At 39.6% G+C, this 11,591-nt stretch overlaps 1 protein-coding gene and 1 long non-coding RNA gene across 3 annotated transcripts; both read right to left on the bottom strand.

The window, feature by feature from the left end:
* Positions 1-4,077: 4,077 nt before the first annotated feature.
* On the bottom strand, positions 4,078-10,745 carry elovl4a (ELOVL fatty acid elongase 4a). 2 transcript variants are annotated; one of them, XM_031278326.2, is made up of 7 exons: positions 10,492-10,745; positions 9,425-9,507; positions 8,563-8,750; positions 8,295-8,375; positions 7,510-7,681; positions 6,840-6,967; positions 4,078-6,203 (listed from the first exon to the last, which is right to left on the bottom strand). In XM_031278326.2, the coding sequence occupies exons 2-7, from the start codon at positions 9,489-9,491 to the stop codon at positions 5,886-5,888; spliced, it is 954 nt and encodes a 317-aa protein (XP_031134186.1). In that variant the 5' UTR covers positions 9,492-9,507; positions 10,492-10,745; the 3' UTR covers positions 4,078-5,885. The 2 variants fall into 2 exon arrangements, with proteins under 2 accessions (XP_031134186.1, XP_031134187.1); XM_031278327.2 differs by having other exon boundaries at positions 10,487-10,737.
* Positions 7,095-7,493, bottom strand: LOC118496127. Its single transcript, XR_004898589.1, has 2 exons — positions 7,391-7,493; positions 7,095-7,358 (listed from the first exon to the last, which is right to left on the bottom strand). It is a non-coding gene; the product is annotated as an uncharacterized LOC118496127 (long non-coding RNA).
* Positions 10,746-11,591: the final 846 nt, after the last annotated feature.

The raw sequence follows: 11,591 nt of genomic DNA, 5'->3' as shown, positions 1-11,591 counted from the left end.
TTCTCCCAGAATATGTTTTTTAATCTTGTGTAACAAAATGGAAATGTGCAATTATATTGGATTTGGTTTGAAAACAGGTTCATGTGTGAGGTTTTCCATTGGAAATGGTTACTGAGGACTTTTTATTCTGTTTGGAAACAGGCCCAACTCTCATTGGTTCCTTAAGGCATCTTCACTTTGAATGAATTATATTACAGCAGACCAGACCCATCTCACCAGTCATGTAGAGTTTTTAACTCTTGGCCCAGTGCCGACAAGATAAAGCACGACAAGATAATGGCTCATTGTTGTTTGAAGATACACGGCAAAGGAGGCGGACTGGTGTTGCATGCATCATTCCTGAGTAAACTAACAAGTAAGTTTGCAGGAAGTAAGGGATTGACTTGTGGGAAAGCTAGGATTTTCTCTGCTCTGGAAGTTTTATGGCATGGATTTTAGCTTCTGTTAAGGATTCAGTAGTCGGCCATTGCCAGAACCTACTCCACAGCACTGCTAAGGCTTCAGTAACCACAGCTCCTCTTAGCCTCCTACCTCTGTGCAATCCATTTGCTTTCTGTCACTGTAGGCTTTTACAACACTATATCTTGATCTATTCAGAAATAAGACTGCTCTCTATTGTAATCACATTTTAATTACCAGACAAGATGTTGCACTGCATTGCAATGATCCATTTTCCCTGAATGGGATAACAGATGTTTGGGGTTTTGCACTCCCTTTCACAGTGACACACACACATACACACACATTCACCACTTCCCCCCACCTATCCTCTCCTTCTGCCCCAGGACTATTCAATCATTTGCTTGCATTAAAGTGACAGATGTCTGCATCATGGAGGCTCCCATGTGCCAGACAAGATGACTAATACTGCTTTGTTGAAATAAAACAAAAGAGAGAAATGTTTGGCCAAGAGAATGTCATTTCACGCACTGAGAAGACATTAGTTTCTTTCATTATTACATTAAAACCCATTCCAGTATAAATCCGTTTGGACGAGGTACATTAATCGACTGTAATTTTCAACGTGGATCAAATACCTTATCTTGTCTTTTTGTTAAAATACATTATTAGCACTTATTTCTGCACTTTAAGTTGCCTCTCTGTATCTTATCCCATGACAGAAAATGTTGACATGACTTATATGCAACCCCAACTGATGGTGGCTGAAGAAATTGTTGCCAATATGTTCACAATTGTTTTAGTTTTTTTCCCATTGTGTCCATCTTGAGTAGTACATCTTTCACTTCCCAGTCCTTCATCCCACACCATGTACTGATGAGAGCAGTGACAGACAGAGAGAGAAAGAGAGAGAAAGAGAGAGAGAGAGAGAGAGAGAGAGAGAGAGAGAGAGAAAGAGAGAGAGCGAGTATAGAGAGAGAGAGGCCATGATGAACTTTCATCTAAAAATATCACCCTCATTCATTTTACACTTCCAAGTCTCTCTCTCATTCTCACTTTCTCTATATTAACACCCTTACCCCAGATCATCACAGTAACACCATGTGTAGAGGGGGATCCCAGGCGCTGTACTTTACACTCTTTATTACACAGTCAGGAATAATCTGCAGTGTCATGTTGTAGTTTCCTATTATTTAAGATGGCTGCATAAAACATTTTAGCATCCTATCCTTTCCACATGAAGTTTGATACATTAGCATAATTGCCATATTAAGTGTGCCATATTAAAAGAGGACACACAGAATTTCACATAGAGATTGTTGGTTTTGGCCTTAAACTCCAGTGTAAAAAAAATTATAATTATTCATTAATAATTATTGCTAAAACAATGCCATGGATGAGGTAATGAAAAATAATGAGTCGTATTATTCTAGCAGGTATACGCAGAGGAGGGCTTTGTGAAGCCTGTGCCTTATTGGTGCAATACGTTTCTCCCATGAGGCATAAAAGAAACACACCTGTCTCCGGTCTCAGTTGTTGTGCTCCAGATATCAACTGAGCTTCTGACAGGCAGGAAAATGTTTTTACTTTGCTGTGAAATCCACATGGGATTTCACTGAAGGAGGTGCTTCTGCACAGACAAAGACACCCACTCATATAAATGCTGATGTGGTCATTTGCGTTCTGTACACATATACATTTATGTATAATGGCCTACACAATCTAGATGTGTTTAATGCTTATGCTCTATTCATGTTGTGTGTGAAGATATAGAAAAGAGTGAATGCATTGGGTTGACTGGCATGAAATTGAAAAGCTACACATTAATGAGATTACACTAATGAGGGTTAAAACTAACACGTACAGTAACCAATGAACTGGCAGACAAGGCTAGTGATGCATGCAGGCCAAATCTGCCATTGTGTCCATTATAAAAGATGTGTAATGGCTCACGATTTAAAAAGCACTTCAAGGCGTTTGAGTGCCAATGAAAAATCTGCAGCTATAAATCATTTTCCCTTAAGAAACCTCATTCACAGAGCTCTCATGCTACAGATATGTGTTTATCAAGCAGAAGAGACTGGAGGAAAGGGCTGAAACAGTTGGAAGGATATGGGGCCACCATCCAAGGGAAATGCTGATGATGACGAGGTTATGGTTTTCTGTTACCGAGTTGTTAAATTATTGCTCTGGGTTGAAGAATAACACAAACATCATCCATGTTATACCCCTCTGCTAGTGGAGGCCTCCCACTCATAAACTCTGCGGGGGATTACAAACGCACACACACATACTAATGTGTTTCTCAATCTCTCCACCTATTACACAAGCACACACACACACACACACACACACACACACACACACACACACACACACACACAAATGAAACCTCCAATCTCTAATCCACACACCCACCCCCACACACACAAGCACTAAAACACTGTTAAATAGTTTATTGCGCTGGTACTGTTTCCCACATAGACCACAGCTGATTCAGAAGCAGGAGGAGGAGGAGATGCAGTGGGTCGGGGTGAATGGTATTTGGGAGGATGGGTGGGTAGGAGGGGTCAGGCAGCTGCTGTGTACAGTTTCCATGGAAACCTTTGTCTATACTCATCAAAATGGGAGGAGAATTCAGGGATGGGATGAGCAATGTAATAAATTAAATTTTAGGAGGGTTTTCTCTTTTTGTCTACCAAACAGGTTTCCAGAGATTAACCTTTAGCACAGTTATTAAAAAAAATGTATCAGACAAGTAACATATAAGCAACATATGACTCAAGACATGACTCCACCCTATATTGGAACCACACTTCTATACCGCTACAGATTTGTTATGCTTATTTGCCATAAATATGGATCGCTGAAGGGGTAGGGACCTTTTAAAATCAATAAAAATTGTAATGTTGATAGTTTATTTAGTTTGTTCATAACCAAACAAAACTGGCAAACAGACTTACAGTACATGGCAAAGTGAGAAGCTGAAGCTGCATCGCAACAGTAGGCCTATTAAACACATTTCACACCAGGATTTCTTTCACTGATGAACAGTTTGGGAAAACCCGTGAACAAATATTTACAAATTAATATATATATATATATATATATATATATATTAAAGTATTCAAAGTAAATAAATAACTAATTTGGCTGAATGTCCCATTTCAGAGTGTTAAAATATTGTATGCTTTTTGATTATCATTGCCAATGCATTAATATGGAAGCAGTGTTGTAATGTTGTAGTTGGTCAAGGTGGAGCTCATTTTAACTGTATTTGTATTGGCACACACACACACACACACACACACACACACACACACACACACACACACATATACGTCATGTAATATATTGGTCTTATTTATGTTGTAATCCTCTTGAAACTTGATGAAGTTCTTTATCTTGAGGAGAAGTCATTTCCATAATAACAGTGGCTGGTTGAAATCGTGGGGAACACAGTAAGCATACTGTACAGTAACACTGATGTCAATTTACTGCCATGCAAACCGGGTGCCCTCTAGTGTTGGAAAGCCACTCTGCTAATCTGTAACCATTATTGTCATTTCAAGTCATCAATGTCAAAACATAGTCTTGATGTATATCATCATTAAAGAAGCATTACATTTACTACATTATGAAGTATACAGTGAAATGAAGTGGCAAAAGGAAGCCATCATTTGTACAGGCATTCAGTTTAATTGAATTTGAAGAGAGTTCAAAATTATGATACTTAAAAAAAAAAAAAAAAAAAAAAAAACACAGAAGCAATGTGGAGGTGTTTTGTCCGAGCTAACAAGCTGGGAACATTCCCAAATGTGCAGTGTACAAAATATCACAATGTAATACAGTATGTACAACACAAACATAACACAAATACACAGACAAGCACTCTCAATAACATGAAAATTTGTATTTACATAAAAATAAATAGAAAAAAACAACAATAAATAACATCAAAATGCATTGGTTAATGGATGACATAAAGCTGATTTGCTGATATAGAACCGGCGACTGAATTATACTCTATATACTACAGGCAGAGCAAAGTTATTCATCATAGTATAACATACAAAGTCACTATAGAGGTCCACCAGCTCTTTTTGTATATAATTCATAACGTTTATCTTCTTAAATCCAAATCTTTCCCTTGATAAATTTACATTCAAGCCAGTTCAGATTAAGCCTAAAAACATAGACACAAAAGATATCTGATTGAACATGGGAAGAAAATGGTGCTTAAGGTAAGCCTAGCTAACTTGGCTGTAAGCTAGTTCTGAATTCTCCACCATCATTTCTTTGTTCGGCACACATTTTCACCTGCATGTAAGACAAACAACAACGTCAGATATAATATAAAAAGACAGGTAAACATCTGCAGCGACAAAACTCACTCCACCGGCTTTTCTGTCAAAACGAGAAACATTGAGATAATCATCAGATCCATAATTTCTCTGGATAATATTCATTACATTTTCATCGCATTACATACAAGTAGGGATATATAAAACCTGCTATGGATGTATACAGAAATAGAACATTTTTAACCTCCTATGAGATACAGTTGGCGATTGTTCCATCATAAACCAGTGATGGAACAATCTCATCCAAGTCTCAAAGGATTAGATCTATAATTTCTATTTCTATGTACATCTTACCTGTGGATATTGATTTATTTTCCTTCTTCAGAATGTAACTGTACACTAATGGGTGACAGCTCAAATATGAGTGGCAGCTGAGTCCACAACTTGAAATAAATAAGAATAAATAAGACAATTCCATGTTCATAAATAAGTGGACAACTGCAGAGGTGTCTATTCAGTAAACAAGAGCTGTAAACGTAAGTCTCTCTCACAGAACATCAATGACAACTTGAAGAAGATGAGGACAAAAATGACATGGTACTGTACATTATCATCAGTTACATCTGGAAAAGTGAAGAACAAAAAAGAATAGCTCAAATATCAATGAATGGTTGTGTGCGTGTTATGATGTGTATTCCTGTCTCAATACAGCAGTAACAATAAGAATGGTATATCATCTTTTTCAAGCAGCTCAGGCGCATTAAAGTAGCTTTCCCAGCATGCCAAATGGGCCTGGTCGACTCTTTGTTTCCTTTCAAGGCTCAGTTTTTAGTAGCTGAAAGTCACTTTTTGAACCAGATCTACAGTACTTGGCACCACAATAAAGAGAGGGAATACTAAGATCTATCCCGTACCGTACCATACACTACTGTATTTTGGGTTATTTGTGAGAACGGCCACCTTGGCCTTTGACACCTCTTAGGAATGATCCTCTCTCAACACAAGCCTGTCTCATATTTTATCTACAACAACTCAGATCATGGCTTAAATAAACACATCTCACCTTAACGCATCCATCCATCTAAATTGTACTCAAATTAAGTCTTTCATGTTTTTAGCACTGTCAACCTAGAACCCAAAGCAAGGCCCTACCTCACCTCTACCTCTCTCGCTCCTCTTCCTCTAATCTCGCTTAGCTCTTCCTTTCCTCTTCCTCCTCCCAGAGTTCTCCTGGGGCTTCTCCTCTTTGCTCCCTGTCAGCACTGCTCCGTTGGCGGCCTTGCTGAGCCCGTTGAGGGTCCCGTTAGAGAGGGCCTTGCCTGCTTTGGAGGAGGCGTCGCGTCTGGGCTGCTGGCGCCGGTAGGTCTGGTAGTAGAAGTTGCCGAAGAGGATGATGAAGGTGATGGCGTAGCAGATGAGGGAGTAGTGCATCCAGTGGGGGAAGTCGCAGTTGACGTAGAGGGACAAGGCCGTGTGGCCGATGGTGATGTGGAACTGGATCTGAGACACAAAGAGAGATCTGTGAGATTCACTGTAAGATTCAAGACGCGAGTTAGGGTTAACCTTCCAAAATGCTCATATTATGGTTTTTGGCTTTTTCCCTTTCCTTTATTGTGTTATATATCTTTTTTTGTGCATGTTATAGGTTTACAACGTAAAAAGCCCAAAGTCCACCCCAAAGGGACTTACCATCTCCAACAGAAAACACTGTTCACAAACTGCTCCAAACAGCTCTATTGTAGTCCAGCCTTTAATTCCGTGATGAACGTGCGTCACTTTGTAACACACGTTATAATGCTCGCCTAGCTGCTAGCGTGGCACGCCCTTATACTCTGCTTCTGACTGGCTAGTAGTGCTGACCTAGGTACTGCGCATGTGTGACTCCCAACAAAGATGGAATACAAGTGAGATGCCTCACTCTGTAGCTAAAACAGAGAGCTCAACACACAGGGTGAAAAAAGGAGCTGCAGCAATGTGCAGTACTACAAAAATATGATGTTTTTTGAAAATTAAACCACATAAACCTATTCTGACATAACCTCTAAATACAATTATGAACCTGAAAATGAGCATAATATGAGCACTTTAAAGGAATAAATTAATTTCAATTAGCAACATGGTAAGGTGATATCTTACCATCTGGATGATGGTCAAGTACTTCTTCCACCACAGGTACTTTTGGATCTTAGGTCCACAGGATGCCAGGCCATAATACAGGTACATCAAGACATGGATTGCCGCGTTCATGTGTGCATCAAAGAATGCTGCAAATAAAAGAAAGTTTCGTTTTGTCACGCTAACTGTGTTGCTAGAATACAGTTTTGTTACACAAATTAACACTTTATTGTACTTTTTTTTCCATTTAAGGTCAATAATGGTAGTTTGTTTTATATAATACAATGACAAATTGTGAATACTTGACATTATTGATTCATTTTCAGATTAACGTTAACACACATTGACACAGTTTTTTTTACCAAGAAATAATTTGGCACACATGTTTTTCATACTGTTGACATGGACGTATTGTGACACAAAGAGCGCCTGGGCACAGACATGTAAAAGGATCCTCTTCCTACCACAAAAAGCTCAATAGGAAAGGACTCAGTTTAGGATCAGGAGCAAAACAGAAACACATAATCAAGCCCTTTGACCCTCCAACAAGAAATGTTCATTTTAACAAGAACTACAGGAAATAGGGGGTAAAGACCACAATTTTCATTGTTGGGTGACAATGTATTACTTTACAGGTTAAGAATAAGCATTGGGCACAATATAGAACTCTATTGTAGCATGAGCTACTCACACTGTCCTCCTGCCACCCATTTGATGCCGATCCACCAGAGCGTGAACATGGTGCAGTGGTGGTAGACATGCAAGAAAGTAACCTGGTTGAATTTTTTCCTCAGGATGAAAAACACTGTGTCCAGATACTCGATGCCCTTAGAGATGAAATACCACCACAGAGCTCCTGCCACCTGTCTCACACAGAACATGAGAAATAGGTTGATGGGAGAAGACAGACACAGGTGGAGAAAGGAAGGAAGGAAATAGAAACAAAGAGGGGAACACAGACAGAGAAAAAGAAGAGTAGTTGGACTCTCATTTCTAATCCTACAATGTCACCTGAGACCCCACCAACAGATGTGTCAGATGTGTAACTACGTCATGGAGCAGTTGGAAGGAAGGTGAAAGCAAACACCTTCCATGATCCCTCTTCCAGCTCGCACTTTTTCTGATAACAAAAGCAGGGTCCAAATGAACAGAAGCTGATCATGTTTCTAAAATCCACTAAGCGCAAAGCTTCCCTGGCATGCTGGAAAGGATTTTCTTAATCACTGGAGTACAGTAGAGCACTGAAGTAAAATTAGATGTATCTGTGAGACATGTTACATCGTAATAAATTAGCTGAGGTGTCTTGTTACTTCTGGAAGCTAATTACTGCACACACATAGACCATAAGAAAGTAAGTTACATAATAGGGCAGGTGTGGTGTGATCCACTGCAGTAAATGTTGCATTTTCTTTTAACACAAGTGGGTGTATGTGTGCATGTGTCTTGTATTTGTGTGTCTCAGCTGCAAACACTCACCCTGACTTCATTGGGGTCCTCTGAATAGTCCACTGGTTGACAAATGTAACTGTAGCTAGCTGACCGTGCTGCCATAAACAGCTAAAAAAAAACCAGAGAATATCTGTAATGAATCACTGATATTAATGGACAAAGGCAGAACCACACAGTGAGAGTGACAGAGAGACTGAGTGCAGGCAGATTCTGTGCCACAGATTCAACATTACTCACTACAGAATTTTGCACACATGCCATTAAACAGAAACACATCTAGTTACTAGTAACCTACCTCTTTAAAGATGAAGAAGTTGAGGAAAACCATGCTGAAGTTGTAGACAATGAGGGTTTTGCGGAGCTGGAAAGGCTCTCTGTTCTTCATGTATTTGGGCCCCAGCCAGAGGAATAGCAGGTAGGAGATGCTGATGGCCAGCGTAGGAAGGGGGTTGTCCATCAGAGGCCATTTCTGCACTCGCTTGTCTGTGGGACAGAGGTTCTCATAGCATTACATAACTATTCTTAATGTTGGCATTACACTGACACAGCGTGGGTTCCATGGCAGTTTATTTTAAGGGGAGTGCAGGTCAAACACAACAGGTGCCAGATTTTGTCCAGAGGTGACTTGTCTGGAGGTCAGTTTGATGTAGACACCCTTGTTTAATTAATAGTGCATGTGGTATGTTCAGAATGTTATATATGAGTGTGAATTTTAATTATCTTATGGGGTGAAGGATATAATAGTCATACATTGATTTAGTGGGTGAATCAAAGCGAAATATATGATCCTTTACTGCATGATTTCATGTAGGCTTACTGATTCCAGTTTAGTTATAAAAAAAGAGGTACAAATGAAGGAGCAAAACGGAACAAGACACATTAAGAATCCATATATTGCTGTATATTTCATGTCAATATATGTCCCGGCGCATACACACATTCTTGAACAATGGTGCAACTTTGACTCATCCTTTTGCAAATTCCCACTGAAGCACCATCCATGCATCTACTGACTCATTGCAGGAAAAACATACCTGTAGATGTACACGTAATGTATACAAGACTACACACAAGAACTTGCGTATTTAGTCACTTGCAAAAAAACACACTATTTTTCTCAGAAAGATCTGACAATGACAAACATACAAGATTATTACCTGCAATAGTTAGAGTCCATTTGTAGAATTCTATGGTGTCATTAATGAAATGTGTGACAATCTCCATGGCTGTGGCCAATGACCTGGAATTAAAGAGACAGGTGTGAGAATAGAGGCCTCTATAAAATCTCAGCAGCTTTAACCAGCATTTAGTTTAGAGCACTGGATCCACTGAATAAGAATGGTGTCATTTTCCATAAGATCAGTAATCAACAATGTCACCATATGCTTGTTTTTCTAGTAGAACATAACAATAACTCCATTTTTGAAAATGATTCATATTTAAATAGTGTGAAGCTTTAAAAGAAATGAGCCCAGGCCAGTTTAAAGCCTAGGAGCCTGTGGCCTCGTGAAGCCATGATAGATAGACTATAGGCTTCATTACGCACAAAAGCTGGGAGCACCGGCCGGCAGAGCGCATGTGTCAGCAGATTTTTGGCGTGAGCACGACCACCAGCCAACCTGGTGTGACCTTATAAGGGCATCGTGCCCCACTTCTACATTGAAATGGGTCATCTCCTATACGGTACCAGACTGAGGCTGATAAGTAGCAGGGTGCACAGTCGGACACAGTGTGATTTAATGATCCCTAAAAAGATGACGCCCCATTTCTCTCTCTCCCGCCCTGAGAGGATCAAGCGCTGCTGCAGCATCTGCCTCAGTCCCGCACGCGCTGTCCTCGTAAACTGCCCTGAGAATAAACCATACATCATTGTTAGAATAAACATTTAACCGCAAATGGTGTGTTTCTAAAAGGCTTAAAGGCTCATATATTTACAACAGGACTATTAACTATTTGAGTGGCGAATAATTTGCATTCTGCGGTAGGCTATGCAGTCCGGCCTTCACCTAGGCTATAGGCTGCATGAGCAGTCCTATCATCAATATGATTTTTCCAAAACGCCTGAGCTGTTTCCTCTTACATCTGTAAAACAACACGATTACAGTCTATAAAAGATATTATCTCAAAATCACGACTGCACACAGGCGACATACTATCCCGTAATATCGACATTGGTCTCGCCTTGTAGGCTACTCCGTGCGGATGAAGATGCTTATTACCTTACCGTGTCGGTGCTTTAAAAAAAACCCGTCTAATGACATTCAATGCAAGGTCATGCAGTGTGCGTTATCCCGGCTTGTAATCGGCTGAGCCTGTTCTCTATGGATTGATGGAGTGTTCCGTATCCGGAGTGAAATAAACGGGCCGCTGAATAAACGGCGATGGCATGAATTCCTCGTTAATGGACCACACTAGCCTAGACTGCGCGTCTGCTTCACTGAATTCCTCCTCTGATTCCCCCCCAAAAAAAAACCCAGCAGCAAGACAAAGAGAATACACCTTACACTTCCGGTCAAACTTTCCAAATAAAAATGCATTAACGCAGGTTTTCCTTACAGCACAGTAACAATGTTCATTTACAAAATATGTAATGTGTCATAGCCATTAAATCAATTCAATAAAAAAAAAAGATTGTATCAAATGTTATTATTTTAATAATAATCCAACCAAAAATGAATGAAATCGTAAGTTAGAGTTGAAACCTTTAAATGGCAATGCATGGACTTACATTCAGTGGTGTAGTCTACGTGGTACGCAGGTCTACACAGTATACCCACTAAGAAATTTCTTAGTGGGTATACTGTGTAGATAATGTTAATTATAATAATAATAATGTTAAGATCCAGGATTTCCATATACCCACTTAAAAATACCCAATGACATGCAACAACATACTTCCCATTATATTTTTGATGTATTTTGAAGTTTCATCTGTGTTTTTCTTCTTCGCATTGGCTAAATAAAAGTATTTCCGCCATAAAGTGGTGCATAAAAGTGTATCCGAATGCAGGAAATGAAGTATTTGACGCTGAAAATAACCCTGGGGGAGGACACCCAGACCCCCCACTATGATATGCCCCCCTCAAACCAAAGGCAAATTCTGGCCCATATTTATAAGCCAATATATAGTACAGTATACCCACTACAATACATTAGACTACACCATTGGTTACATTTTCCTTCACGTATTTAACTGCTGCAGTAGAGGGCACGTTCTAGTGATTATTCTTTTAGTCTACAAACCAAATCCTTTTGTTTGAAAGCGGTGTCACTATATTTCCTGCTTGCTTCTTGCTGTCTGTGTCTAGCTTGATAAAGCTTTGC

Source organism: Sander lucioperca, chromosome 10, assembly GCF_008315115.2.
Source record: "Sander lucioperca isolate FBNREF2018 chromosome 10, SLUC_FBN_1.2, whole genome shotgun sequence".
In the NCBI taxonomy this organism is placed as follows: domain Eukaryota; kingdom Metazoa; phylum Chordata; class Actinopteri; order Perciformes; family Percidae; genus Sander; species Sander lucioperca.
The sequence above is the reverse complement of the archived record's forward strand: the minus strand, read 5'-3'. Positions and strand labels throughout refer to the sequence as shown.